At 36.3% G+C, this 27,327-nt stretch overlaps 3 protein-coding genes and 1 long non-coding RNA gene across 5 annotated transcripts; 2 read left to right on the top strand and 2 right to left on the bottom strand.

The window, feature by feature from the left end:
- Nucleotides 1-1,407: 1,407 nt before the first annotated feature.
- On the top strand, nucleotides 1,408-10,671 carry LOC104788725 (uncharacterized). Of its 2 annotated transcripts, none has more exons than XM_087451695.1 (25): nucleotides 1,408-1,854; nucleotides 2,384-2,735; nucleotides 2,960-3,102; nucleotides 3,512-3,748; nucleotides 3,983-4,092; nucleotides 4,178-4,255; nucleotides 4,336-4,442; nucleotides 4,573-4,667; nucleotides 4,749-4,879; nucleotides 4,999-5,102; nucleotides 5,203-5,280; nucleotides 5,370-5,448; nucleotides 5,558-5,726; nucleotides 5,921-5,991; nucleotides 6,227-6,307; nucleotides 6,389-6,459; nucleotides 6,713-6,809; nucleotides 6,920-6,979; nucleotides 7,125-7,179; nucleotides 7,273-7,664; nucleotides 7,730-8,421; nucleotides 8,507-9,146; nucleotides 9,235-9,801; nucleotides 9,899-9,957; nucleotides 10,138-10,671. In XM_087451695.1, exons 2-25 carry the CDS (start codon nucleotides 2,398-2,400, stop codon nucleotides 10,334-10,336), a joined length of 4,653 nt encoding a protein of 1,550 aa, XP_087307821.1. In that variant the 5' UTR covers nucleotides 1,408-1,854; nucleotides 2,384-2,397; the 3' UTR covers nucleotides 10,337-10,671. The 2 variants fall into 2 exon arrangements, with proteins under 2 accessions (XP_087307821.1, XP_087307822.1); XM_087451696.1 differs by having other exon boundaries at nucleotides 1,496-1,854; nucleotides 3,524-3,748.
- Nucleotides 10,672-10,827: 156 nt separating this feature from the next.
- On the top strand, nucleotides 10,828-12,202 carry LOC104793730 (ribosomal RNA small subunit methyltransferase). The gene is made up of 2 exons (XM_019226896.2): nucleotides 10,828-11,252; nucleotides 11,346-12,202. The coding sequence occupies exons 1-2, from the start codon at nucleotides 10,935-10,937 to the stop codon at nucleotides 12,096-12,098; spliced, it is 1,071 nt and encodes a 356-aa protein (XP_019082441.2). The 5' UTR covers nucleotides 10,828-10,934; the 3' UTR covers nucleotides 12,099-12,202.
- Nucleotides 12,203-12,346: 144 nt separating this feature from the next.
- On the bottom strand, nucleotides 12,347-17,226 carry LOC104788722 (histidine kinase CKI1-like). The gene is made up of 8 exons (XM_010514507.2): nucleotides 16,750-17,226; nucleotides 16,522-16,633; nucleotides 16,015-16,257; nucleotides 15,244-15,912; nucleotides 14,752-15,130; nucleotides 14,075-14,646; nucleotides 12,779-14,011; nucleotides 12,347-12,690 (listed from the first exon to the last, which is right to left on the bottom strand). The coding sequence occupies exons 2-8, from the start codon at nucleotides 16,576-16,578 to the stop codon at nucleotides 12,457-12,459; spliced, it is 3,387 nt and encodes a 1,128-aa protein (XP_010512809.2). The 5' UTR covers nucleotides 16,579-16,633; nucleotides 16,750-17,226; the 3' UTR covers nucleotides 12,347-12,456.
- Nucleotides 17,227-25,401: 8,175 nt separating this feature from the next.
- Nucleotides 25,402-26,531, bottom strand: LOC147943119 (uncharacterized). Its single transcript, XR_015558514.1, has 2 exons — nucleotides 26,404-26,531; nucleotides 25,402-25,759 (listed from the first exon to the last, which is right to left on the bottom strand). It is a non-coding gene; the product is annotated as an uncharacterized LOC147943119 (long non-coding RNA).
- Nucleotides 26,532-27,327: the final 796 nt, after the last annotated feature.

The following is a 27,327-nucleotide window of genomic DNA, read 5'->3' as shown; positions in this document are numbered from 1 at the left end:
CAATTGCCCTTATAGTGTTTGTTGTGTGGAGTTGATGAAAAATCTCAACTAGAATTTTGATGAATCTGATGATTTTTGCGCTCGCTCAAGTTCGGATTTGGGAGTCTGTTTAAAAGCTAAGTTGTCAAGCTTCTCCTATCCGATAATAATATTGGATCGAGTGTTCGATTTCGTGATTGAAACTGAGTTCAGAATATATATCAAACTTGAGTATGTACTGAGATTTTGTATCATTAGAATGACCAACTAAATCACGAAAGCAAAAGCAAAACATCTACTGTTTGATATCAGTATTCGTGAATCGCAAAAGCCAAAGACACTAACTTGTCAAAGATGAAAATAATGACAACATAGGGATTCCAGTTACTATATATCATGACTGTAAACCAAAGATTATACATCTCATATTGATATCAAACCAGGAGGAACAATTGGTGGACCCTTCAATACCCAAGATCCGAAGAGTCGTGGAAAGTTTGTATGTCCACACCAGTTTTGATTATATAAATTTAAGCAGACTTCCAAATCCAAACTTTGTGATTGATTTACAATCTAAACGAAACCGTCACTAGTTGCCTCCAAGCGGTAGCAATCCATGCAATAAATAGAACCAAAGCAGCAGCAATCCATGCAATAAATAGAACCAAAGCAGCAGCAATCCATAGGCCTTTGAGGCTGCTACTTCCACGGGACCACGGAAGACTCTTTCCCATATCAATTTGCACGACTTGGCAATAACTTTGCACGACTAAAGGTTATATTAGTAAAGGTTTAAATGAAATTACAAATGTTGTTGTTGATGCTGTAGTATATGGGTCGCGTAAATGGGCTTTCTAAAGCATGGGCTAATAATAATGTACAAATTTGATATGTAGAACCAGCTTACGGCCATCTAAAAGGTGATGAGAACCAGTAATTGAAGGTTAATGAAAACTGAACTATGTTAATTTGATACCAAGAAATTGCAACCGAACTATGTTAATGAAAACTGAAATCTATACAATTTTTTTATTTCTATATATAATTGTGAAGGTTCAGTAAATGGATTCAAAATCGTTTCTCTTACAGAACTAAAATTGTTTTTATTTATTTATTTATAAATGGTAAATAACATGAGTGCTTGCTTCATGCTCCTCTTTCGTGTTTATTTGCAATTTTGAATTCGTTCACTTATATATATATTTTTGGCGGTAAGAAAAGTAGATAGTAACAAGAAATGCGTCAGAACCACCGTATCAGTATCATCACCCAGTTAAAATCTGAAGATAATAAAAAGGTTATATATGCGAAAACAAGAAAAATGAAACCGGATCTATTACTATTATTATTTGTCGGCCTGGCCGCCATTTAAAAACAGAAAAGTCATTGATACCCCTACAATACTCAGGCGGCATAAGAAGATGCCACAAACAAGTAAGGGGTGTATCTGTCTTTTGCACTTACGAACCCGAGTTTCCTTTCTTCTTATTGTTTTTTTCTCTATTCTCAAATTTGTATTTTCCAGAAAAATCTTACAGCGGTAAATAAAGAAAGAAATATTAAAAACAAAAAAAAATAGCGTCACTGGTCTTTTTTTTTTTTTTTTTTTTTTTTTGTTTCGTTCATCCCTGTTCTCGCTCGACCTGGCGATGTCGTCGTAACCAGGACAGAGACGCTCTCAATTCGCAGAATGTAACGTCGTTAATCATTCGAATTCGCTGCTTCGTCTCTCTGGGTTTCGTCCTTTCACCTCCTCATTCGAATCGTTGAAACGACGAATCGAAGATTCCTTTTCTCTCTCTATCCCGACCAATCAACTGCTGCTGAGTAGCGTAGCAGCTTCTTGACCTAAACTTAACCCTAACTTGTTTCGAGGTTAGCTCTTTACTTGCGTTTCTCCCTTCTTCTTCTTCCTAGCTGCGAAGTTTTTAGTTGATGGTGGTGAGTGCTTTTCTATGTAATTGGATCTTAGGGCTTTTTTTTTTTTTTTTTTTGATTCGGGAATAACTCGTTGCAATCGCTTTTAAGATTTTGTCTCAGTGGTTTACGATCCAATTCCTTTGTGATGTTTTATTCTTCTTTCAGTCTCTTTCGTTAGGGGAAACTCTTCTTTCAGATTTTGATTTCAATACATTGACACAACTGATCCTCCCCTGTGTAGGAAGAACCGATTTAGTTAAGTTACCTCAGGTTCCAATTTTTCAAAAAGGCAACCCTAGTTAGTTTATTAGGTTAGTGGGCAATTCTATTTCCTACATATATATGTCTTGGTTTTATTAAATGCTTGAAAATGTCATCTGTGGTGTTTCTGTACTCGTTGCTACTCTAAATTTTTCTGATTAAGAAGACTATCTTTCACTTTGGCAATGGCATTTAGTTTGACTAGTGCTACTCTCTTCCACAGGCGGCGTTATCATCATGGAGTGGATACCCAAATCTATTCCTTTTATGGAAGCTTCGAATTTGGCAAACGTGGTTTCAGGAAATGCAACTCTTGAGCCACATGAGAGACTTGTTTGCCATTCTTCGCTAACTGATGTAGATATGGACCTTAGAGAAGTCTATTTCCTGATTTTACATTTTCTTTCTACTGGCCCCTGTGAACGCACCTTTGGGCACTTGAGAGACGAAATTTTGGAGAAAGGGCTTTTACCCCGTAGATATCATTCCTGGTGGTCAAGAAGTGGCACTTGTACTGGGCGTCCTGACGATGATGGCATCTCCCTTCCGTTGAGTTATGATAATTTGATAGACAGGTACAGTTTCCTTTCTTTGTTTTGCTTTCTCCACTCTTTTATTCTTGAGTTACTATGGAAGCCTTGCCATAGCTTTTTGAAATGTTCTGTTACTTGTCTCTCAACATGTGCGCTTTTAATTATGATATGTCATACTTTGTTCGAGGTCCGTAGTTGTGCCCAAGTATTTTTCCCTTTCATGGCTTCTGTCATCATCTTTTTTTTTTTTTTTTTGTTACTGACAGGTATCCTCATATCGAAAAGGATCACTTGGTGAAGCTTCTCAAACAACTTATTTTACCTTCACACATGAGAGTTGAAGGAAATGCTCCCAATGCTGCTGATGTTCCAACACTACTGGGATCTGGCACCTTTTCACTTGTGGATCGTACGTAGTAATTCCTATTCATCTACTTCGTTGTGCATGAATTTCAAAGCTTCATGATTTTTATATTTATTTTGCTTTGAAAAGACATGGTACTTGGGCGAAATGATGTTTGGAAATCAGGATATTTTTTTTTCTTTTTCTTTTTCTTTATGTATTTGGATCTGGGACTTGAAAAAAATCACATACATGAACCTGATAGTGGCTCTAGGACTGTGCATTTTAGAATTTATTTTTGTGGTTTTGGTTATCTTTACTTGGTGTCATGACTTGAATTTGGAATTCTGGTGAAGTAGCCTCATCTAGGAGAAGTGTCCACGTATGCTTTTACTTTGAAAATCTCTTTAACCTCTCCAATTCTTACCCTAGGTCCTTGTTACTTAATTGTTAATTATTTTTCCCCTATGTGAAGATAAAAATATAGAGTCTCAGAAAGCTAGGCATGTTGCGTCATACTTACGCTGGCCGCATATGCATGCCGATCAAGTGCGTGGACTAAGTCTCAGGGAAATAGGAGGAGGTTTCAGAAAACACCACCGTGCTCCGTCCATTCTTTCAGCATGCCATGCTATTGCAAAACCATCAACAATGGTTCAAAAGATGCAAAATATAAAGAAGCTCAGAGGACATCGTAATGCTGTCTACTGCGGTATGACCTTCACAATACATCCTTTCTGTTTAATATCTGGTTTGTTGGAATTATATACCTTGTTATGTTGCATTTGCAACCTTGGAATTTATAGTAGTCTGTTTATATCTTCTGATTAGAATATCTGGAAGTTGTAATGCAGTATGTCCATCATAGGAGCACCATTTATTGTGACAAAATGTTTTTGTTAGGTACAAAAGTAACAGTATGACTATCTATACTTTTGTTGCACAGCTATATTTGATCGTTCTGGAAGATATGTTATCACTGGTTCTGATGACCGGCTTGTCAAAATTTGGTCAATGGAAACTGCGCTTTGCTTGGCTAGCTGCCGCGGGCATGAAGTGAGCTATTGTTTTCGATATTTGTAAGAAATAGGTTGTGGATTGTTCTATTAAAATTAGTCTCGCCTATGCATGTTTTATGTAGGGTGACATTACAGACTTGGCCGTTAGTTCAAACAATGCTTTGGTGGCGTCAGCTTCAAACGATTTTGTGATCCGAGTGGTAAGAATACACTTCTAGTCTTTACTGTATTACTTGTTTTAATTTATTTATCAGTTAGAGAGTATTGATTCTTATGACAGTGGCGGTTGCCTGATGGAATGCCAATTTCTGTATTGCGGGGCCACACTGGAGCTGTTACTGCAATTGCATTCAGTCCCAGACAGGCGTCTGTTTACCAACTTTTATCGTGAGTTCTGTTTAACCAGTTCGTTTCGCTTTGTTCTAGACCACCCCTGGATCTTTAGTTTGGATGTTTCAATACAGCTTCCTGGACTTGTATTCAGTTAGTTATTTGTGTTTTTTTGTTATCTATGTAGGTCATCAGATGATGGAACCTGTCGTATCTGGGATGCTAGGTATTCTCAATGGCTCCCACGAATCTATGTTCCAAGTCCATCAGATGCTAGCACTGGTAAGAAGTGGTACATCATCATTTTTTTATTCAATGTTAAAAATCTTTTCGGTTATAGAGCTCATTGGAAATTTTTCTTAGGCAAAAACACTTTTACATCTTCCAACAAAGCGTCCACGAGCAATGCATCTCAGAGTCATCAAATATTATGTTGTGCTTACAATGCTAATGGGACCATTTTCGTCACGGGTAGCTCTGACAGCAATGCAAGGGTCTGTGTTAAACTTTCAAATTTAGTTATCCTCCTTCGTAATGCAGAAACTGCAGGAAATGTTATTTGGTTTTGGTTTGCTTGTTAGTCTAATTTGTCAGTATTTCCATTATCTTGCAGGTTTGGAGTGCCTCAAAACCTAACTTGGATGATGCTGAACAGCCGACTCATGAGCTGGATGTTCTACGTGGCCATGAGAATGATGTCAACTATGTGCAGTTTAGGTATTTTCCAGTGAACATGGTGCCTCTCTTAGATTGTGCATTTTGTTGGTTGGAGAACATAATTAGAAATTTAAAAGGGTGTTTCTATTTTTTTTTATAGTGGTTGTGCTGTGGCTCCAAAATCTTCAACAGCTGATACTCTGAAGGAAGATTGTTACCCAAAGTTTAAGAATTCCTGGTTTGTTTCACGTTTTAAGTGTTGGACTTATTTTCATTCCTCTATCTTCCTTTTATTCTTAGTTAAGATTTAATACTTCTGATCACTAGGTTTTGTCATGACAACATAGTAACCTGCTCTCGCGATGGTAGTGCAATTATATGGACTCCAAGATCACGTAAATTCCATGTAAGTTCCGTCAATCAACCGCAGAATGCAATGGTACTTTGCAAGTTAGTGACAGCAAATTTCCGATTCTATCATTGGTTCCTCAACTTCCTCGATATTATATTTTCAGGGGAAGTCTGGACGCTGGATGAAAGGATATCATCTGAAGGTGCCACCTCCTCCACTTCCTCCACAACCTCCTCGAGGAGGCCCACGTCAAAGGTTTCTTCCAACACCACGGGGTGTAAATATGATTATATGGAGCTTGGATAATCGCTTCGTACTTGCCGCTATCATGGGTAAATAAATATCATCAGAGGATATCTTCATGCATAGATTATCAATTTTGATGGATTTCTCTCAGTCTGACTGTGTTTCAATCGTGGATAGTAAAAATACATAAACCCTGAAAAAAGTGTTTTTGGCTACCTGTTGGTATTACATGAAAGTGCTACTATCTTCTGTTTCCCTTAATCCATCAGTGTTTATTCAGATTGCAGGATATGTGTTTGGAATGCTGCTGATGGTAGCTTAGTGCATTGTTTAACTGGTCACAGTGAATCGGTAACAATTTCTATTCTTTATCTTGAGATTATAGTTGGGGCCAGATGTATGTTGTTTTTTTTTTTATATTATATGTTGTGTCCTTTATAGTTCATTGTAGTTCTTATCTGATTTCGATTCCTGAATGTCCCATATCTTCCATATTGCATTTATCTTCAAGTTTTGTTGTTCATCCCCGACTTGATATGGGAGATACTAATATTGATATAAATGATCACTCATTTCCTCTTTGTAGTCCTATGTCTTGGATGTCCATCCTTTCAATCCTCGTATTGCTATGAGCGCTGGCTACGATGGGAAAACAATTATCTGGGATGTGAGTTTCATTTTTTTCTAATAGGAATAATCCTAGATCTTATCAATGGTATCACTTACCTCCTTAGATTTTTCTTTCTAGATATGGGAGGGTATACCAATCAAAGTATACGAAATCGGGAGATTTAAGTTGGTTGATGGAAAATTTTCACAGTAAGTAACCAATGACATGTCCAGGACAAGATCTTATATATTCTCTGTTTTGTTTTCGCAAATGACTTCAGTAAAACATGCACATGATTATTTGAGTCTGAAACTAGAGGATACAGCCATATTTTGCATATCCAGTTGGATATACAATATTCATATTTCTTTCAGGAACGACATCTGCTTCTGAAGCATTTCTTTAGTCACATGCAAGTTATGGAATCATTAGTTATGATATCTTTTCCTTGGCACTGTGTAGAGATGGGACATCTATTGTGCTTTCAGATGACGTTGGCCAGATATATTTCCTAAACACAGGACAAGGAGAGTCTCAAAAGAATGCAAAATACGATCAGGTAAGGCCGATTTTACATCTCAGATGCATGATCGATTTCTAATAAATGGCTATAGTTTCTAGTGATTCTCTGTTGCTTTCTGACCCTTTCTCTTGCTTTGTTTTGTTTAGTTCTTCCTTGGTGATTATCGTCCTCTTATTCGAGATACCAATGGACATGTTCTTGATCAGGTTTGTTTCAAATGCTTGTTTTTTTTGTTTTCTTTCAAATTTATGCTGCGTTCTTTTTAAAAGACCTCACCGAACTGTGCATACTTTATATCGTTGCACTTGCTGTATTGTTGAAATATAAAGATTTATAATTTTCATGGTTCAGGAGACGCAGCTTCTTCCCCATCGGAGGAACCTTCAGGATCTTCTTTGTGATTCAAGTTTGTTTCTAAAAGCTTATCTTTTTACTTCAGTTATGCAAGATGTTGGTTATTCATGAAACTTATTCCTGGTGTATTATTATTATTTTGCAGGTATGATTCCGTATCCAGAACCTGACCAGACAATGTTTCAGCAACGCAGACTTGGTGCGCTAGGAGTTGAATGGCGTCCTTCCTCGATAAAGTTTTCTGTTGGCCCTGATTTTAGTTTAGGTCAAGATTATATTATGCCTCCTTTGGCTGACCTGGATAGATTGATCGAGCCATTGCCAGAGTTTATAGATGCTATGTACTGGGAACCAGAACACGAAGTTCTGAGTGACGACAATGATTCGGAGTATAATGCTGAAGTTTCCTCTGATGGAGCTAGGGCAAGCCCATGTTCTAACTCGTCAAATGAACTTGATTGCAGTTCCGAGGACAGCAACGTTGAAAATATTCACGAAAATAGCTATCATCGGACAAGAAGAAGAAAACATCCTAGAGTATGTTTTCTAAACTCATGCGATTTTGTTTGTCGGTATCTATTAACTAACTCCTATTTTCTCAGGCCGAGGTCACTACTTCATCGGGAAGACGTGATAAGAGGATTTTGGATGAAAATGATAGCTCAAAATCTGGGATGAAGAGAACAAAGAACCGAAAAATTGGTGTGAAGGCTTCAAAAAGAAAATATTGTGATGTCAAGGCATCACGACCGCAAAGAGCAGCAGCTCAAAATGCTCGATCCTTGCTTTCTAAAATTTCTGGAAGCTCTTCGGATGAAGTTGATGATTATAATGATTCATCCAACAGTGAATCTGATAGAAGCATACCCACTTCGCGACAGTTGGAAAAACCATCTCAGATGCTGGAATCTCTTTCAAATGACAAACAGAAGAAAAAATTGATTGTAAAGATCTGTGTTAAGAAGCCAAGAGAATCTGTGGAAAGCAAGGGAGATGTAATAAATCAGGCTGATTTGGAGCAATTATCTTCTAAATCTTTGGAGGAGCATCACAGAGTGATTGGTATATACTCAAGAGAGCCCGGTTCAAGTTCTGTAGATGCAAAAGGTGATTCATGGTGTCAGGATATTCCGCAATCTATGAATACTCCACAGAGAGAAAAGACAGATAATCAGATGATAAAATCTTCAGATCAAGACCATAATATGTACAAGTGGAGGGAAGAAATTCCTGTTTGTGAACCTACCGAATTACTGGCGTCTGAGAACATTGAAAAGGCCCAAACTTTAAATGGGTATGGAAAATCTGATTATGATTACCAAGAAAGTTATGTTCATATTAAATTTCCACAATATCTAATTCCTTGTGTTCTCTTGCAGAGATGAAGATCTGTCAAGAGTTGAACCCTTGTCTGGTCAGTTGAGAAATTGCGATATAGATGCTTCTATGGAAGCTGATGAGATTTTTCCAAAGAAAGTTCGACGACTGAGATTAAAGCTTCGGCATCCCAGCAGTCCTCTTAAACTAGAGCCTGCTGAAGTAGCAGATGATTTGGCAGATGGTGGAGATGGGTTTGCATCCGTAGCTCCCTCTTCCATGAATCATTTTATGGATTCTGAACCTGTAATAGATAAAGTTAGAGATTCGTCTGCACATGACTTTGATTTTGAAGAAGCTACAGCTGATGTGATACGTAGGAAAAGATCCATGAGAAGTGAATCTAGTACAAGAAATAGCACATTACGCACAAGGTTAGGCTCTGGATCTGTAAATGAAATAAAGAAACAAGAAAAACCTTCCACGAGCGTGTGTGATGGTGCGTCATTTGAAGAATGGCCTTCTACGATCAAAGCTGCGTCCCGGTCAAGATCTGCAAGCGCCGTCAAACAAAGTCACCATACTGAATTTAAGTTGAATAATAATGCCTCACGAAAAATTTCATGGTTAATGTTGTCTGAACACGAGGAAGGCTGCCGTTATATACCCCAGCTAGGTGATGAAGTTGTTTACTTCAAGCAGGTAGGTCTTTTTGGCTGATAATTCTTTGTTCACTTTCACTTGGATGTATTAATTTGCCCGATCTGGAGTTAATAACTTTCGGTTTCAGGGTCATCAAGAGTTCATTGCATCTAGCGAATTAAATGACAGTGACCGAAGGTTGCTTCCTCGAAACCTAGGAGCGGTAGAGATTTGCAGAGTTGAGAAACTCAATTACGATACATATCGTGGTTCTGGCGAAAGCTGCTGCAAAATGACCCTCAGGGTTCTGGATTTTTCTTCATCACATGCCTCCCGCAAAGAGTTTCAACTGACGCTTCCTGATCTCATTAATTTCCCTGATTTTGTTGTTGAGAAGACTCGATATGATGCTGCAATTCAAACGAAATGGGAAATCGGTGATGAGTGCCGTGTGTGGTGGAGAAATGAATCCGGTGAAGGCGGGGCGTGGTGGGAAGGTAGGATTGAGTCTTCACAAGTTAAATCCCCTGACTTCCCAGATAGTCCTTGGGAAAGATACAGAGTTGTCTATGAAACTGGGGAGAGAGATCTTCACAGCCCGTGGGAGTTTGACAATCCCCAGTTTCCCTGGGAAAACTCTACCATCGAAGAAAAGAAAAGAGATAAGCTGCTTTCATTATTTGTTGGACTAGTGAAATCAATCAGCAAGCATCAGGTTTGTCTTCCCTCCCAAAACTTTTATTTCTCATCTCCCTGTTATCCTCGCTTGCCTCTCTAACTGTTATCTGCTGTTGTTTATAAATATTCTTCAGGACAGCTATGGGATCCAAAAGCTAAACGAAGCTGCTCAAAAGATGGATTTCTGCAATAGGTACGATATACTTATGCAACAACATTTGGCTCTCTGCAATTGATTCTTTCAAAAGCTCCCTAGTCTCATAAAGTTAAGAAAATGAAAATCCATCATGTGTTATATGATCTCAAACGCTTTCGTGGCGGTAGGATTCATGTGTTGTGTGTATAAAATCTGCTTGCTGCACTTAAATCGCAGGTTCCCGGTTCCTTTATACCCTGAGCTGATTCACAAGAGACTAGAGAATCAGTACTACAGAAGTATTGAATCGTTTAAACACGACATGGATGCAATGCTCTCAAACGCGGAGTCTTATTTTGCTAGGAATGCACATATGCTTTCGAAGATAAAGCGACTGGGAGATAAATTGACAAAAACGTTAAGAAAGCTGATCTGATGAGAGAAGGCAAACAACAACACTGGTATGCGTCTTTTTAGTCCTTGCTGCTTCTGTATCTTGTGAACACGCTAGGATGCGGCAGTTATTTTATCTTTTTATATAAAATTATACTAGCGAAGAGAGTGTTAAAAGAAGAAAGAAAAATTAGAAGTATTCTCACTCTTAAACAAAAGAAGTCGGTTTTGTTTTGTAGTCACCCGACACAGGTTAATGTATAGTTTAGTTTTTTTAGTTCCCATAAGACTAACAACAACAACATGTCTGTCTGTCTGTAACAGAAATTTACTCTTTTTGTCACAAGAATGACATCATAAGTCTAATTTTTATTTTGATTCCCTCCCTTTTTAAGATAAATTAACATATATTATATTTTTCGTATAAATTTTCAAGTAAAACAGTGTGAAATCGAAGAAAACAAACAGTAATTAATTTTTACTGTTTAGTCATAAAAATGAACTGAAAAAAAAAAAAAAAGAAAAAAAAAGAGAAGAGGTTATATAAAAAGAAAACGCGGCTGAAACCCTAGTGAAAAAACCCTAATCATAAAATTGTGCCGCCGTGAGAGAAAAAAAAAAAAAACAAAGGTGAAGCAAGAATGGCGGGAGGGAAGACGAGGAAGGAGAGGCCAACGGCGTCGAGTCGAGCACCGTCGAACCATTACCAAGGAGGAATATCGTTCCAGAAATCGAAAGGACAGCATATCCTTAAAAACCCTCTGCTTGTGGATTCAATCGTTCAGAAAGCTGGGATTAAGAGTACCGATGTGATTCTCGAGATCGGTCCCGGAACTGGGAACTTGACCAAGAAGCTTCTAGAAGCTGGCAAACAAGTTATCGCCGTCGAGCTCGATCCCCGTATGGTTCTCGAGCTTCAGCGCCGTTTTCAAGGAACCCCCTTTTCTAACCGCTTGGAGGTAACTGACAGATATTGTTATTTGTTTAGGATGAGAATATCAATAATATTATAAACAGACGTAAACGTGTCTCTGTTCTGTGAATGTCTTTAGGTGATTCAAGGTGATGTGTTGAAGACGGAGCTACCTCGGTTTGACATATGTGTGGCAAACATACCCTATCAGATATCATCACCTCTCACTTTCAAGCTTCTCTTCCATCCAACAAGCTTTAGATGCGCTGTGATCATGTACCAGAGGGAATTCGCCATGAGACTCGTTGCTCAGCCTGGTGACAATCTCTACTGCCGTCTTTCTGTCAACACTCAGCTCTACGCCAGAGTCTCCCACCTCCTCAAAGTCGGCAAGAACAATTTCCGACCTCCCCCTAAGGTTGATTCTTCCGTTGTCCGTATCGAACCAAGGAGGCCTGCCCCTCAAGTTAACAAGAAGGAGTGGGATGGCTTCTTGCGAGTCTGTTTCATCAGAAAGAACAAAACTTTGGGTTCGATTTTCAAGCAAAAGCCTGTTCTTTTGATGCTCGAGAAGAATTTCAAGACTCTTCAGGCCTTGCTTGCTTCCTTGCAGAACAATGACAATGGCGAAGCTGCTTCCATTGATCTTGGTGGTGACCACCAGGGCATGTCAATCGAAGATGACTACAATGAAGTGGATGACGACGATATGGACATGGATGATGGAGGAGAAGTAGATGGAGACGGAGGTGAAAAATCTGAGTTCAAGGAGAAAGTTATGAATGTGTTGAAGGAAGGTGCTTTCGAGGAGAAGAGAGCTTCCAAGCTTTCACAACAAGAGTTTTTGTATCTTCTTTCCTTGTTCAACAAGTATGGTATTCACTTCACATAGTTTTTATGCTCCTTTACTATTTTATTTTTCTCATCAAAGGTATCCCTTGTTTTTGATTGAATCTTTAACATTTTTCGATGTGATAATCAATTTTTTTCTTTTAAGTCTTTTGAGTTTATTTGACTTTGCTCATAATTGTCGATGGAGCTTGCTTTTCATTTGTCTCGATCTCAAGTGGGTAAATGTTTATTCTTCTCAAATTTTTGGTGCAACCGAAGCTTATTTCAAAATAAACTAGAAGAAGAAGAAAACTGGTATAACTTTGTCATACTAATAATAATATATTGTCCAACATTTCTATATATGCAATGGGAAAGAGAAAAGAAAACACTGATGGTACTAGCAAAAATGCTAATTACTATAGAGTTGCTTGTGCATTTATCTTGCTTTCGACTTCTCTGATGACGTTTGCAAGTTGGTCCTGTTTCATTTCTTTCTCTAAAAAGCCGTCCATTCCAGCTTGTATGGCTTCTCTTGCTTCCCGTGAACCAGGATCATGACCAGATACAGCTATAATTGGTATATGCACACCATAACTTTTCTCCACTTTCCTGATCTCTCTAGTTGCTTCATATCCATCCATCTCTGGCATCTGTGCAGAATAACACTTATTAAGAGTGACCTATATATATATATTTGCGATTGTACATGTTATATGGATGGTGAGTGATTAAACTTACTTGACAGTCCATGAATATGTAGTCAAACGGAAGCCTATTTACTGAACCTTGTTGTTCTCGTTGTGTAAGCCATTCAGTGACTAATCTCACAGCTTCTTTTCCACTGTCGCATGGTATGACCTCAGAGACTCCCATCTTCTTCAGCCTTCCTGTAGCAACTTTGATTGTTATCCTGCAATCATCGACCACCAGAACTCTTTTTCCTCTCAAGAATTCATTGTTACTTGGCATGGAAGTCCCTTGCTCTTCCTCTGGGTTCCCAATAGGATTTCTACCGGTACGCACTGACTTGAACCAAGTCGCACTCTCTGAAGCTGTTGGTGCCATTATTGTCTTACCTAATTTTTTGTTAAACCCTGAGCTTGGTCCCTCTTCTTGGAGCTTATGTTTTGGTGATGTCTCTGCAACAAAAGATTGTCTCAGCAGTGATTCCCTTTGCAGCTCAGTGGATGTTTCGTTTAGCCCAGTTCCTCCAAATTCAGGCAACATCTTCAAGATTTCCGTAAGACGCGATCCATGCAAGGGTCCGGAACAACTAATGTCCCCTCTCTCACTTACACGGGTGCTCGATTCGTTAAGCCAAACAACTTTACAGGTTATTCCATGGTGCAAGCCTCTACGAAATTGCTTGACAACATCGTACAGCTCCAAAAATGGTCCAGTTTTTGTATCAATCACCAAAAGGACAAATGCATTGAAACTGTTGCTTCGCCTTTTAGGAAGTTGGCTTCGTGAATCAATACCATCCATGCCAATCAAAGGTAACTCCCTTGCGCTCGGACATGACAAACTACACTCTGCTCTTCCCATGGAGCTCTGAGGTGAAAATCCAAATATTCTCTCCAATGCATAGCTCAAATGCTCCCATTTCTCCACTACTGTAACTTTAATCCCCAGATTCTTGATGTATTTCTCAGTAACTCTTCTGCGTTCTTCATTTTTTAAAAGGAGAACCACTCTAGAACATTCTTGCTTTGGACTTGAGGTGAGACAGTTGTTGAATCTAGGACTCAGGTTGCGTATATTCATGCTACCTCCTCCTAGTGAAGTGTTTATAGTCAGCCCGGGGTTGGGCGTGGATATGTGATCACCTCCTGCTTCGATGTCCTGTCTCACTTTCATGTCACTCACTGGAGACTCTAATGTTGTCAATAAAACATTGAATTGGAAACATGTTCCTTTCTCTCCCATTGCCTTGTCAGTGATTCTTATCTCCCCTCCCATTAAACGTACCTATAAATGGAAACCATTTAGATGCACTGTTTTAGAATCAAGGTTTTGAGTTCAGTTGCTTACCAAAGACTGCACAATCCCAAGCCCTAGTCCAGTTCCTTGTTGTCCTTGAGCTGTTTCTCTTACCTGAACATAGTTTTCAAACACCGATTTACGCATCTCCGTAGGTATCCCTTTACCTGTATCATCGACTTCAAACACAAACTCCATCGTGTTGGCATTGTTTCTTATGGAATTCGATCTTTCTGTCTGGTCTTTACTCTTGCAGAACATACACTTAAAAAACCTGGACACAACTCCTTGAGGGTCCGATGCCAGGACCACAGAGCTTTTGGAACCCGGCCTTTGAGCCCAAGCTCTGATCGAAATGTGCCCGTCGACTGTGAACTTGACAGCATTGCTGACAAGATTGTTCAAAATCTGCTTCAGTTTGCCACTATCTCCTCGCACATTCGAGAATTTGAAAATGGAGCCATCGTGCGGATCCAAAACCACGTCAACGCCTTTCTTCATCGCAACGGGATGGTAAAAATCAGTGACGTCTTCAACAAGTTTGGCCAAGTTGAACTCTTCTTCGTCCAACTGCATCTTCCCGCTTTCGATTTTGCTCATGTCCAAAACAGAGTTGAGCAGAGCTGTTCATTTAATTAACAACATGAGTAAGACTTTTTTTTTTCTGTTAGAGAACAAAGTGAAGAAGGCATTAATTAAGAAAAAAAGGACAGATGTTGTTGTCTTACCAAGCAAATCCTTGGCGCATACATTCATTTGCTTGAGATTGGTGTCTAGGTCGGATCCAGGATGAACGTTATCACGACATAGATCAATCAGACCCTTGATCCCTGCAAGAGAACCTCTAATGTCGTGGCTAGCTCTTGCAAACGCTTGACTCTTGTTCATGCTCTTCCTCTCAGCCTGTTGTGTTGCTTCCATTTGGTTTATCAGCGTTGCACGCATATGCATCTCTCTTCTTGTTGCTCGCACCATAAACCACACAAACCACACAGGCCAACCAAAGGCAACAAATATCGTCACCACAAAAAATTGATACAAGAGCTTTTTCGCTTGGTGCTTGATGCGTGTGGCTCCTCCATCGTTTGGAAACATGACTGTGTATCTCTGGTTCGGACATAAGAAAAAAAGAACCATTGGAAGAAGCTGAGAAACACTGGACTGATGAATTCATGTTACTGCATCGAAGTGAAAATATAAAATAATGTTTCATCATTTACCAGAGGAACGCCAGAAACTTCAAGATGAGAGCAAAAAGCTTGGAATTTTGATCTTTTGATCTCCACCTCGTAGCCACTGGAACTGCAATTTTCGGGTATGCATTGAGACCTGACGGATTTAGAATCTCTACCACCGAAGCAAATCGAGCCATTGGAGATGAAGAGAGAAGCATTCAGTGATGAACCTTGACGAACAAGCACCGTCCCGTCCTTTGTCCACATGTAAAACTCTTCGCCGTGTAGACTCAAACGGCTCAAAACATCGGTCAAAGTCTTCACCGAAAACCCTAGCAAAACAACACCTTTCTTGCTGAACAAGCTAACCGCGCTCTGAATCAGAGTCTCGTTGTCTCCTCCTCCCAAACTCGTTCCAAGAAAGGCGGTAGTGTAATTATTTCTCTGTGCTGTTTTGAACCAATCTGTGTGGGTTACATCTAACGGCTGAGATTTGGTTGCGTTCCCGTTGAGACGACCGGTTATCTGATCAACGGTTTGAGTGTACCAAGTGTAGTCTCCACCACTTGAATTCGACGAAGAATTGGCAAAAACAGCCACACTTGTGTCTGAATCTGCTCTAATGTAAGAAAACAAGAGACCGTCCCTACTAATGTACGAAACTTGAGAGACTTGAGGGATCGTTGAATATGCTTCAAACAACAATGGTGCGATCTGAAGAAGAAGAAGAACAACAACAACAACAGCACAAAATTACAATTACTAACTAACTCAAATTAGTCCCAAAGATTATGATCAAAAGAGACTTTTAACAACCTGTGTTTGAATGTCTGTGAAACCAGTATCGTTGTTGGTGAGATAAGAAGAATCTATGACTGTCGCTAAACCAATCGTAGATAAGTTTGTCTTGGGATATGAAAATTTTCCGATGTTTTCAAACTGCGAAACTAGACTTGACCGGAGATCTCCAGTGAATGAAGCGACGTCGTTTATTAGGCTCTCCGTTGTTGCTAGCCAATTCGAGGTCGATATGCACCCCAAAATAATGACCAGAAATCCCTACAAATTTATTCAATAAAAAAATATATACATGATCAGTTTTTGGTACTTGGGTATTTGAAAGAAAATGACCTAGCTAGATTATACATAATTTACATACAAGCTAAACAAGATTTAAACAAACAAACAAACAAAACGAGATTAGAATCATATATCGTATGAACACAACAAAACCTTATATTAAGTAAGGTCTTGTTCTTTATAATAAAATCAAAACAGCATCCAACGATGATGTGTATATAATTTAGAAGAAATAAAAATTACCAGGACGCAGAAGACCACAATTGGACGTGAAGTCACAAGCTTTGTAACTTTCACCATCACTTGAGTAAATTTGCCTATTCTCACTTCTTCTTCCTCGGAGCAAGTCGAAACCCTTTTTGACCAAAAAAAAAAAATTGATTCTCAAGATTCATTTCTATATTATTTTTTTTTTAATCTAGAATTGAGCTAGATTTAACATAGAAGCTGTTTTTAACATTACTGTCCAACCGTTATGTGTGGTGCAGTCAGGCTTATGCTAGGAAGTTGAGGTTCCTTATACGGTTGAGAAACTGGGAAGGAAGATGCAACCACATCCGGGCATAACGCCAAGTTTGACGACTTGTTATCTCTAGATACCGATCGAATCTGAAACTAGAGATGTCCGGGCACGCTTTTCACCTGTGCTAGATGAAGAACATTTTGAAGGAACAAATCTATATCACATATAGCCCTCTGAAAATGTATACATGCATATATAATATACTATATATGAAGACGAAAGAAAAAAAAAAAGGTGTAGAATACTATACATACAGATATATATATATATAGATCTTCCACCAAACAAAATCTTAAACTCAAGTGCAATTATAATATCAAGAATATTTTATGAATATATATCTTATGTATTGCAAAGGGGAAAAGGAAGGTTAATACAAGCAAATCATGGTAATAAATAAAAACAATCATTTCATTTTAGGAAATGATCCCTGCAGGCATCCGATCCGATCGGATTTTATAATGTTTCGTTTCATCGATGATATTCATGAAAATGATTATACATAAAAACCAAATATTTTCATTTTTAAATGTCATAAAATCCCTACAAATCATTATACTGGTCATTATTTTGTAAGGATTTCTAGTCCTCCTCTATTAATAGAGGAACATTTTGGCAAAGAAAACTGAGGTGTCAGTATTACAGAGCTTAGGATACTCTTTCTTTTATTTGTCATCAACTTTTTAAAATATTTACATTTATTTACCACTGTATTTTTTCCAAAAATACAATTAATACCCAAAATTAAATTTGTATATTATCTTTCTAACTTAATTATATCTTTTAATTATATTTTCATAAAATCTTTAAAATGAATTTTAAGAACCCTTTGTTCATATGATATAATAATATAAGATTGGCATTATAATAACTCTCACAGATTAAATTTTAATTATTATACAAATTTTTTTTATAGATATATACTACACATTCGGATTTTAAATATTTCAATCACCATAAATATAATAGATTTTGTAAATAAAAATTACAGTAAAAATATTAAATAATTATTTTATATCGCATTATGTGTGGGTTGTTACCTAGTTAAGTATTACAAACCAAATACTGTAGTACTTAATTAGATTTCGCGCAGAAGAAATACTCTCTGTAGTTGCATGGAAACAGAAACAGATACGCGAAAACGAGACGTTTCATAAACGAGAAACGGTTTTTTTCTAAAATTAAGAAGTAGAAACGTTTTGGATAAGTATGTATATATATATATACATAATATGATAATAAAACACCAAACATTAAAACCTATATCAAAAGGAATATTTGAAACAACACAAGTTCAAAACATAAATATTAAATAGTTGAATTAAACACTAATAATATTATATATTTATATGTATTATGAATATATATATATATATATATATATTTAAAAAAAAAATTTTATTTATTAATTTTTTAAGCTAAAAAATAGTTTTCATTGTGTTTCCAAAACGGAATGGAGTTTCCATCGTGTTTTCAAACATAAACTTTTTAAGAATCGTGTTTCCGTGATTTATTTCCGTGTTTTCACGAGTTTCCGTTTTTGAAACATTTTGAAAACGGAAAACAAAGCTTAAAAAGAGTTTATATGCAACATATGTCTGTATTATATTTCTTCTAGCTATATGAAGTCCAGAGAAATGGCTAATGAAAACGATAAAATTAACCTTTGTATGAATTTGAGTGAACAGAAGATGGCAAACGTGTAGATATATCATATCTATATATTTGACTTTTAATTATGGAGATCAACGTCGGACTAGCTAAGATTTCGACACTGCATGTCTAGTAAAAATAAAAGTTTGGCTGAGAAATTTTCAGAAGCATGGGGTCATTGCACCACTTCACTTTGGTTTATGCAAATATGAAGGAAACAAAAAAAAAAACTTACACTCAAACATGTTAACATATATGTATCCATGTATATATTGGGAATATATATTGGCTTTTAAATTTATGCAGATTGACGATTTTAACTTATATTTTAAAAATCTCTTGATATAAAAGAGAAGATTTAAAACAAAACTAAAAATATTCAATGGTCTGTCCCTCATCATTCACCTCTGGTATAAATAAAAATTGGAATTACCTAACATGTTTTCCCAGCTTCCTTCACACAGGAGATCATAATTTGTGTTGTTGTAATCACATCTTAATCTTAATAGAAGTATATCTGTGTCCAAAAAAAAATTATAAACTCTATTGTTAGTTCTGTTTTGGCCGACATAGTGACATTTATCAGTATAAATAGAAATGTTCTAAAGTCATGAACTCATTTATTAACTTTAAATCAAGATCCATAAAATGTGTCCAATGTAAGCAAAACACAAATCATCCGTGAGAAAAAAAAATAGAAACATAAACATATATATTTGCTCATTTTATGTTTGAAACAAGAAGTTGTAGTAGAATAGAAGTTTGTCTACGTTTGTTTAACATGGGCCTGTTTGGTCTGTCAGAAACTGGGCCAGATATTGGCCTGAAGCCCATACAGGAACCGATTATGTATTAGGTATAAATACATACAAACGGATGAAAGAAAGGAGAGAGCAAAAAAAGAGCTGCGCCGAACCCTAGTTCAGACGGTTCTGAAGAGGTGAACAGAGCTAGAGAGAGATGTAGATTCTCGGTGTATCTAGGCTCAATCTCTTGTTATTCTTCTTTCATATGTTGTTCTTGTGAGACTCTATCTAGGATGTTAGATGAGTGTGAGAGATATGTTGTAACCATAACACATATGTAACTCTTGATCTATAATGGATGTTGAGGACTCTGTTTCCTCCCCAAACGTAGTTGCTGATGCAATGAACTGGGTTACCAAATCTCTATACTTCTCTGTTTATGTGTTCTCTCTATTTTCGTGTTTAAAGCTTGAGTTAGATCCATCAATCAGTACTTGATTGAATACAAAGTTGTTGTATCGATTTACAACAAGTGGTATCAGAGCCTCAGGTTCTTGAGGGCAAGCTTTGTGAGAAAGCTTTCAGATCTGTGGAGGAAAGTGATAGCTTTATATCAGATCTGAAGTTCGCAGAGAGGTGCTACAATAACATGAAAGAAGAAGATGATGGCTCTTCTGGGTTTCAGAACGTTAATTTTGGAGGAAGGAAGATTCACTACATCGGATCCGATAAGATCAGATGTTTTCAGGTTTACGAACTCTGAAGGATCTACAACTTGTCTCCTCCAATGGCTTGAGAGTTGAACATCAGTGTGATTATAGATCAAGTTATTCACTAGTGATGATGTTGATATCAATTATATGATATATTTCGAGGCTGGTACAAGAACGCTCATCCATAGAGTTTGTTCTTGATTTATGGTTCTACAACCAACTGGAGATTAGTTTGAGGTGGAGTTAACCTCTACTTGCTTTAGGCTCAAATATTGAAGACGTTAAGTCTATATCCTCTATAGTCACAAGGTCAAAGTGTGATGTTCTGAAGAGTTGTTTCTATTTGTTGATGGTCTGCATGAGTTAAGAGAATCAAAATCTTTGTATAGCACAAAAAGGTTGGCTGTTGATTTTGCAAGAAGTTTGAACAATCCATATGAATAGGATTCTGTTACAATGGGACGCCATAAAAGTTTGAATTCCTATGTGTGTTAATGGTTGTTTGAGTACCAATAAGGTTTTCTGGTTCAGATCAAAGACGAAGTTGCAGATGTGCATGAAACGGTTTCAGGTTAATCTGTTGGAAATAAGATAGGTTAGGATCTTTGAGGAAATTCAAGTCTAGCTAAGATTTGAGAAAGTGTGTAGTTGATTGCATGATGTGAGTATCAGTGTTAATGGTTAGATTCTTGTGAATCTAAGAAAGGTTCAGAGTGTTGATGATTAAGCGTTAAAGGAGATCATCAGGGAGCTGAAAGGAGTCTAAAGAAATTGGCTCAAGACTACAAGGTCTGTTGTTTGATATTCTGTGGTACACGAGTGCTGAAGCAGAAGGAACATATGGGTGTTCTGTTGGAATAACATGTAAGTGTGTAGTCATTGTTCAGGTTTTCTGTGGATGTTGCAGAAATTGGTCAAGCTCAGGTTATAGCTGACGTGACACATGATATTTGTGAAGACGAGTACATACTCATGGTGAAAACTGATAAGGAAAAATCAGTGATGCTTCAATTTCAAAAGAGATGAGATAACATGGTTATAGTGAAATTCAGACGTGGAAGACTCAAGGTCTTAAAGTTTGCATTGTAGGCCATCATTGTCGGTTGGACATGATGAGCAAGAGAAAAAGATGAGGTTGCATTGATAATTGGTAACTGATCAGATTGGTTTTCATCAAGGTGGAGTTTACATTTGATGATAGAAATCAATATGATTGTGTAGCTTAAACTGGATTGGTAATGTCAGTTGGAAGCTAGTTTAATCAAAAAAATCATGTGATTATTCTTAGAATGTATCAGACATCTCACTTTGGTATATATTGCGACTAGTGCAGAAGTATACAAAGTCTTGATAGTAGCAGTCAAGGGAGTATGTGAATGAGTCAAGATTGTCTGAAGCTATAAGAGAGTGTGGAAATTCGCATTCAGGAGGTGTTTATCTACATGATGGAGTGTATCAGAGGTTAGTGTGAATTGAACAAAGGTAAGCTGAGATGGTGATTGTCAAAACTGCTGGCTGAATATTTGTTATGTGTAGTAGATTGAACGAAGTTTTGTGTCGAAAGTCTTCCTAGCCTTAGGACGTTAGGCGGCGTGACCTGTTGGAAACAACAGCGGTGCATTTTGGGATTCAATTTATTGTTGTCATACAAATTGCTGTTGAATCGAAGACTGTTTCAGGTGTTTGGAACATATTTGATTCTAAAGTTCTGCTATGTGGTTCAGAAGGATTTTCTGAGTTAGTAAGCAGATATTTAAAGGTTTTGATTCAGTCACTAGGACAGTCTCTATGGAGTCATTCAGAACCATAGATGAAAGACTGTTTGTTTTGAAGACACATAAGTGATTGTGTTGCGTCTGAGGTATTCAATCATGGAGTGATCTCTGGTATTGAAGTAAGTTACAAGGTTTTATCTGTGAAATCAGAATGAACACTTACGGTGTTAAGCATGAGATGAATGAACGTTGAAGTGATCAAGGTGTTTTTTTTTTCCTCTGAACGAGGATCTTAGAGACAATTGAAGTGTTTGTGGATACGGTCTCTGTAATTCATTTCAAGTGAGTTAAGTCCGTTGTGCATCTCGCATGGAAACAAGTTTTATCTCAAGGCTTAAAGTATTTGCAACTGATAATGCAAGGGAGTCAAATTGCATTTGTTGATCAGTTGAAGACAACTACTTGAGAAGTTGTAAGTTGTATGTTTGCATCATAAGGTGGAGTTTGAATAATATCCTTGGTAGAAAGCTGTTAAAGTTCTGAGAAGATTTATGATGTTGTACCAAGTTGTTTGGTGGATTCTGCATACTGGTGAATGTGTTGTAGAGTTGGAGTAACACATCATGAGCTTAAGGTTTGATGTGAAGAAGTTTTAAGGTATTGTCTCAGACATATCAAATGTTATGATGATATGAGACATGGTTGAAGTGACTGACAGCGTGTCACAAACTGTTGGTGGAGATTCTGTTTTACCAGGATGTTTGAACCTGTGAAGTGGTTCAGGTTGATATATTAAGACATATGGTTGTAATGGGTAATCTCGGGTTATACAGTGGTATTCTGGATGTTGAGATTCTTTACATGTCTAACAAGCTCAAGAAGGTGTTGTTGTCAAGGTGTATGATCATACATGTGAGAGACAACACTTGTGATTTGAGTTAACCCGGTTTAGTTGTAACTCGAACAGGTACAAAGAGTCGATTGAGGATCATTGGTTAAGTGGTTGTTATTTGGTTGGCTCAAGTTGTAACCGGCTCACTCTATCTATTTGAGTGATAAGGAGGGTTTGTTATTTTGATAAGTTAGAATCAGAGAATTGGTTCAGGTTGAAACAATGGTGTTTCAGTATTTCTGTAGTTGATTCAAGTAAAGGTTTGATTTCTGTCTTAGTGCGCACGAGAGTTGGAAGTCAAGGGCTAGCAAGTTAGAATCAGGTGTTGCAGAATGAATTTCAATCACTAAAACATGTATATGGTGTTTGACAGAAACCATGATGAAAACTGTGTGATTGGTTAACTCATAAGTGGTTTAGCTTATGAAGTGATCTGTTGAGAGAACATGTTGTTGGTGTTGTTAACATGTTATTGTATAGCTTATGAGTGGGAATCTCATGAACAAAGCTATGAAGATGTCAAACGCATGACAAGGATGACACAAGAGTGTCTTGAGTACTGGTTTATCTCTGAAGGAATGGACATGAGAATTGTCGAGGTTCAGGGGTCTGTGTGGTTATTCACAGAAGGATGCGTTGATGGTTGATGCAAATTTCAGGAGTTGAATTTGCTGAATTGTTTGTTGTATGAGTGTGACTTATGCAGGTTATTGAAGATTGTTTAGCCAAGTTTAGAGCTGGATTCCAAAGGTTCTATGGGGCGTGTTTCTTCAAAGTTTCAAGCTTGAATCAAGGTGGTGTTTGTTGAGATATGATCCAACTTGAAACAAGAAGTTGTAGTAGAACAGAAGTTTGTCTACGTTTGTTTAACATGGGCCTGTTTGGTCTATCAGAAACTGGGCCAGATATTGGCCTGAAGCCCATATAGGAACCGATTATGTATTAGGTATAAATACATACAAACGGATGAAAGAAAGGAGAGAGCAAAAAGAAAGCTACGCTGAACCCTAGTTCAGACGGTTCTGAAGAGGTGAACAGAGCTAGAGAGAGATGTAGATTCTCGGTGTATCTAGGCTCAATCTCTTGTTATTCTTCTTTCATATGTTGTTCTTGTGAGACTCTATCTAGGATGTTAGATGAGTGTGAGAGATATGTTGTAACCATAACACATATGTAACTCTTGATCTATAATGGATGTTGAGGACTCTGTTTCCTCCCCAGACGTAGCTACTGATGCAGTGAACTGGGTTACCAAATCTCTGTGCTTCTTTGTTTATGTGTTCTCTCTATTTCCGTGTTTAAAGCTTGAGTTAGATCCATCAATCAGTACTTGATTGAATACAAAGTTGTTGTATCGATTTACAACAGGCACGGTTTTGCTTCTTTCATGGGATCATTTTCCTTTTTTTGTCAATCTTTTATAATCTTAAATCTTAATCACTTGTCCAAGATCTCGAACACCTGACGCTTCTCTACAATACCATTTTACGGGATCGGAAGCTTCCAAGGCGCCACCACAACAGCGTCAAATACAGAGAGATCCCTGGGAAACTGTGCGTTTTGACAAGTGAAAACGCTGAGACTGAAATAGATAATCGCAGACGGAGAGACTAAGTGAGTTACGGCTTGATCAGAGTCAGACGCGGATGCACCAGATCGGAGCTTGATCTATTGCTGTCTCTCAGATACAAACCCGACAGAGCCTCCTCCTCTTTCACAAAATGATGGTATGAATATGAACAAATGAAGCAATGTTGTATTATACATCTACTCAAATATTATAATGTTGATTATTATTTAAAGAGATTATTATCAATGTGTTATTTACACATCCTCCTCTTTGATATTTAAACTAAATCTTTTAAATATTATAATGTTGAGATTTCTAATCTTTTCTTGATAAAACTAACACATTGTAGGCTCTACCGAAAGTAAGTACAAAGAGAGTAGGACGTGAAGAAGAAGAGTACATGGCCCTTGTTGTTCTTCTTCTCTGAGTCCTTTTGTATGGTGTGAAACTGTGAATGGTTTGTTCTACTTCCAGTATGTTTGTGTGACAGCTATTTTATTTATCTACCGCTGTTAAAATGGCACAGTGTGAAATATTATTACTCTAAAGTCTGGATGTTTGACTTATCTGGAACGACTTATCAAAACATGTTTTAAAACTATTTTTGCAGGTTAATGAATTCAAACATCAGTAGTATATATTGTTATATAAATAAACACCATCTTATAGTAACCTTAATTATTTGTACGTTTCAAAATGATTCCGGATAAGAAAAAAAAATATTTGAAACCAAGAATTAACCAGAATTAACCAAAAATCAAAAATAAATAAAAAGAAGTTATGTTAAAAACCAAGAATTAACCAGAATCATAAATGTTGTATGATGTAATGTAAATATTCTGACCGATTGGAGGGAAATTTTGTCACTTTAGTTTTGTTCTTTAAAAAAAAAAAACAATCAAAAAGTATTTTCTCTTTTTTCTTTCATTTGATAATTATACATCTTAGCTTAGTCGTGCTACTCTCGAAATATAAACTTATACCCCTATAGTTTTTGTTTTAATTTCCTCTTAAACATAAAATTCACAAAATTTTACTTACTAAACTTTAAACAAAACAAATCACATTTTACTAATATTTAATTATATATTTAATCTATCAATTCAGGATGCCTTTAGTTGTAAGTGAAATCATTTAGACACATAATTTATTTCACACTGAATTAATATAAAATTTGCACATGTATCATAATAGCATATGATAATCTTAGCTAATAATATTTTTTCTGCAAATTCTTTTTGATAATGTTTTAAGTAATGCATGTAAAAAATGTATACAAATATATTATTGTAATAAACAATTATATAATAATTATTAAAAAGTTATCTTATTTGATAGAGATATATATATTTGGAATATTTTCCAAAATCAATCATTTATTTACTTTAATTATAATTGAATTAATTTAGACATATAATTATTTTAAAGTAAACTAATATAAAATGTGCACATATAAAATCTTTTTAATTATGGTCTTAAAGTGGGCGGCAGTTGTGACATGTGCAAACTTTTCCTCTCGGCGTAGTTACACACGTGCCGTACAAATCAGGTTGAATCCCTCCGTTATAGCAACCTCGTTGACATAATGAATTCCCGTTAGGCTTATTACAAGTCCCAGGCGGCACTCTGGTTGTATCTCTCTTCTTACATTGGTCTCCAATTGATATTTCTTAAAGAAAGAAAACACAACATATTTTTGGTTAAAAGGAATTACTAGAACAAACGTAAATTCTATGTATAAAATTCGCAAGTATATGGTTTGGGTTTGCTCAGTTAAATATCATTTACAGTATTTAGAAAATACATATTTTCTTGTAAAATAAAAATTTCTAGTGAAAACTTAAAAAATAAATGCCATTATTGTATGTTTGGCATTTACAATTGGGAGATTCTCAAAAATAGCACCAAAATAAGTTTTTGTTCCAAACTTAGCACAACATCTTTAAAATTCCAAAAATAGCATTAATTAATTTTATAAAATTAAATCCTAAATTCAAAATACTAAACCCTACACCTCAAAACTATACCCTAAATGTAAAATTGAGAACCCAAACATAAAAAACAAATTCTAAAAATTAATTTTAAATATTTTAATGTGTTAAATAGTGCTATTTTTAGAAATTTGTGAAATATGTGCTACAATTGTCCATAAAACTTGATTTAGTGCTATTTTAGGGTATTTCTCTTTACAATTAGCTAATGAATCATTTTAAATATGTTTGTATATATAAAGTAAATATACAGTAGTTATAACTTATAAAATCAAACAAAAATAATATATGGACAATTCCAAATGTCAAAATGTATACATACCTGTAAATATCAACAACAAGATCATCACACGAGTGATGAAACCAGCTACATACAAACTTTTACTTTTATTCATCTTTTTTTTCTTATAATCCTTTATTTTCTTTTTTTTATGAGAATGTCTATAACACAGTTATCAAGTACATATAACGAATTCTTTTCTAAAAATAGAAGAAAGGGTTAATTTTCTAAAAATAGTAAAAATAAATGTAGTCCATATAATAATCCTATAAAAATGTTACTTTTAAAAAAAAAAGTAAAATTTTCTACACCAAATATATAATAGAAGAAAGTGTTTCTAAAAATAGAAGAAATAAATGTAATCTAAGAAGTTTTGTTAAAAGTAAAACAGAGTGTGATCACAATGTAATGCTGAAACAATAGAACTTGGATAATGAGCTGTAGTTATATAGTGTTCCTTAACTAAGCAACCTTGGTTGCATAATGAGCTAGTCGCGGTTATGTTTATTACAAGTCCCAAATGGCACGGTTTTGCTTCTTCTATGGGCTCATCTTCATGTCTGTGGCATAAGCATTTTCTATTTAGTGTATATTTCTAATACATACTAGGAAATTCGTGCGGCATAATGAAAATATAAATTCGAAAAGATTAACATTACAAGCCATGTTTTAGAGAAAAAAAATTGATTATAGTACTCTAATTAGGGCTATTTCGGTTTTTGTATTTCTAAATTGGTTTATCCACCTATTCACTTTTCTTTAATTTACCAGCTGTTTTGTCAATTTTTTATAATCTTAAATCTTAATCACTTTTTTATTTAGATGTGTTCAGCTTTTTTTCCATAAAAAAATAAAAATAAATGAGTTAAATCTTTACATGAATAGAAAACTGCTAAGGTGTATATACATAAATTGGGATTACCTAACATGTTTTCCCAGCTTCCTTCACACAGGAGATCATAATTT

The sequence above is a fragment of the Camelina sativa genome, chromosome 5 (genome assembly GCF_030686135.1).
Source record: "Camelina sativa cultivar CO46 ecotype springtype chromosome 5, ASM3068613v1".
Taxonomy (NCBI): domain Eukaryota; kingdom Viridiplantae; phylum Streptophyta; class Magnoliopsida; order Brassicales; family Brassicaceae; genus Camelina; species Camelina sativa.
Note: the sequence above shows the minus strand (reverse complement) of the source record. Positions and strands in the feature narration are given on the sequence as shown.

What these genes read in the sequence shown, in the direction of transcription:
- LOC104788725 (XM_087451695.1), top strand. Translation starts at nt 2,398, where the DNA reads ATGGAGTGGATACCCAAATCTATTCCTTTTATGGAAGCTTCGAATTTG. An exon ending in CAAGATCACGTAAATTCCAT is followed by an intron (nt 5,449 to 5,557) that starts GTAAGTTCCGTC and finishes TTATATTTTCAG; the next exon opens with GGGAAGTCTGGACGCTGGAT. An exon ending in AAGATGGATTTCTGCAATAG is followed by an intron (nt 9,958 to 10,137) that starts GTACGATATACT and finishes CTTAAATCGCAG; the next exon opens with GTTCCCGGTTCCTTTATACC.
- LOC104793730 (XM_019226896.2), top strand. Translation starts at nt 10,935, where the DNA reads ATGGCGGGAGGGAAGACGAGGAAGGAGAGGCCAACGGCGTCGAGTCGA. An exon ending in CCTTTTCTAACCGCTTGGAG is followed by an intron (nt 11,253 to 11,345) that starts GTAACTGACAGA and finishes GAATGTCTTTAG; the next exon opens with GTGATTCAAGGTGATGTGTT.
- LOC104788722 (XM_010514507.2), bottom strand. Translation starts at nt 16,578, where the DNA reads ATGGTGAAAGTTACAAAGCTTGTGACTTCACGTCCAATTGTGGTCTTC. An exon ending in ATGCGCCAAGGATTTGCTTG is followed by an intron (nt 14,647 to 14,751) that starts GTAAGACAACAA and finishes TTAAATGAACAG; the next exon opens with CTCTGCTCAACTCTGTTTTG. An exon ending in ACATATTCATGGACTGTCAA is followed by an intron (nt 12,691 to 12,778) that starts GTAAGTTTAATC and finishes TATTCTGCACAG; the next exon opens with ATGCCAGAGATGGATGGATA.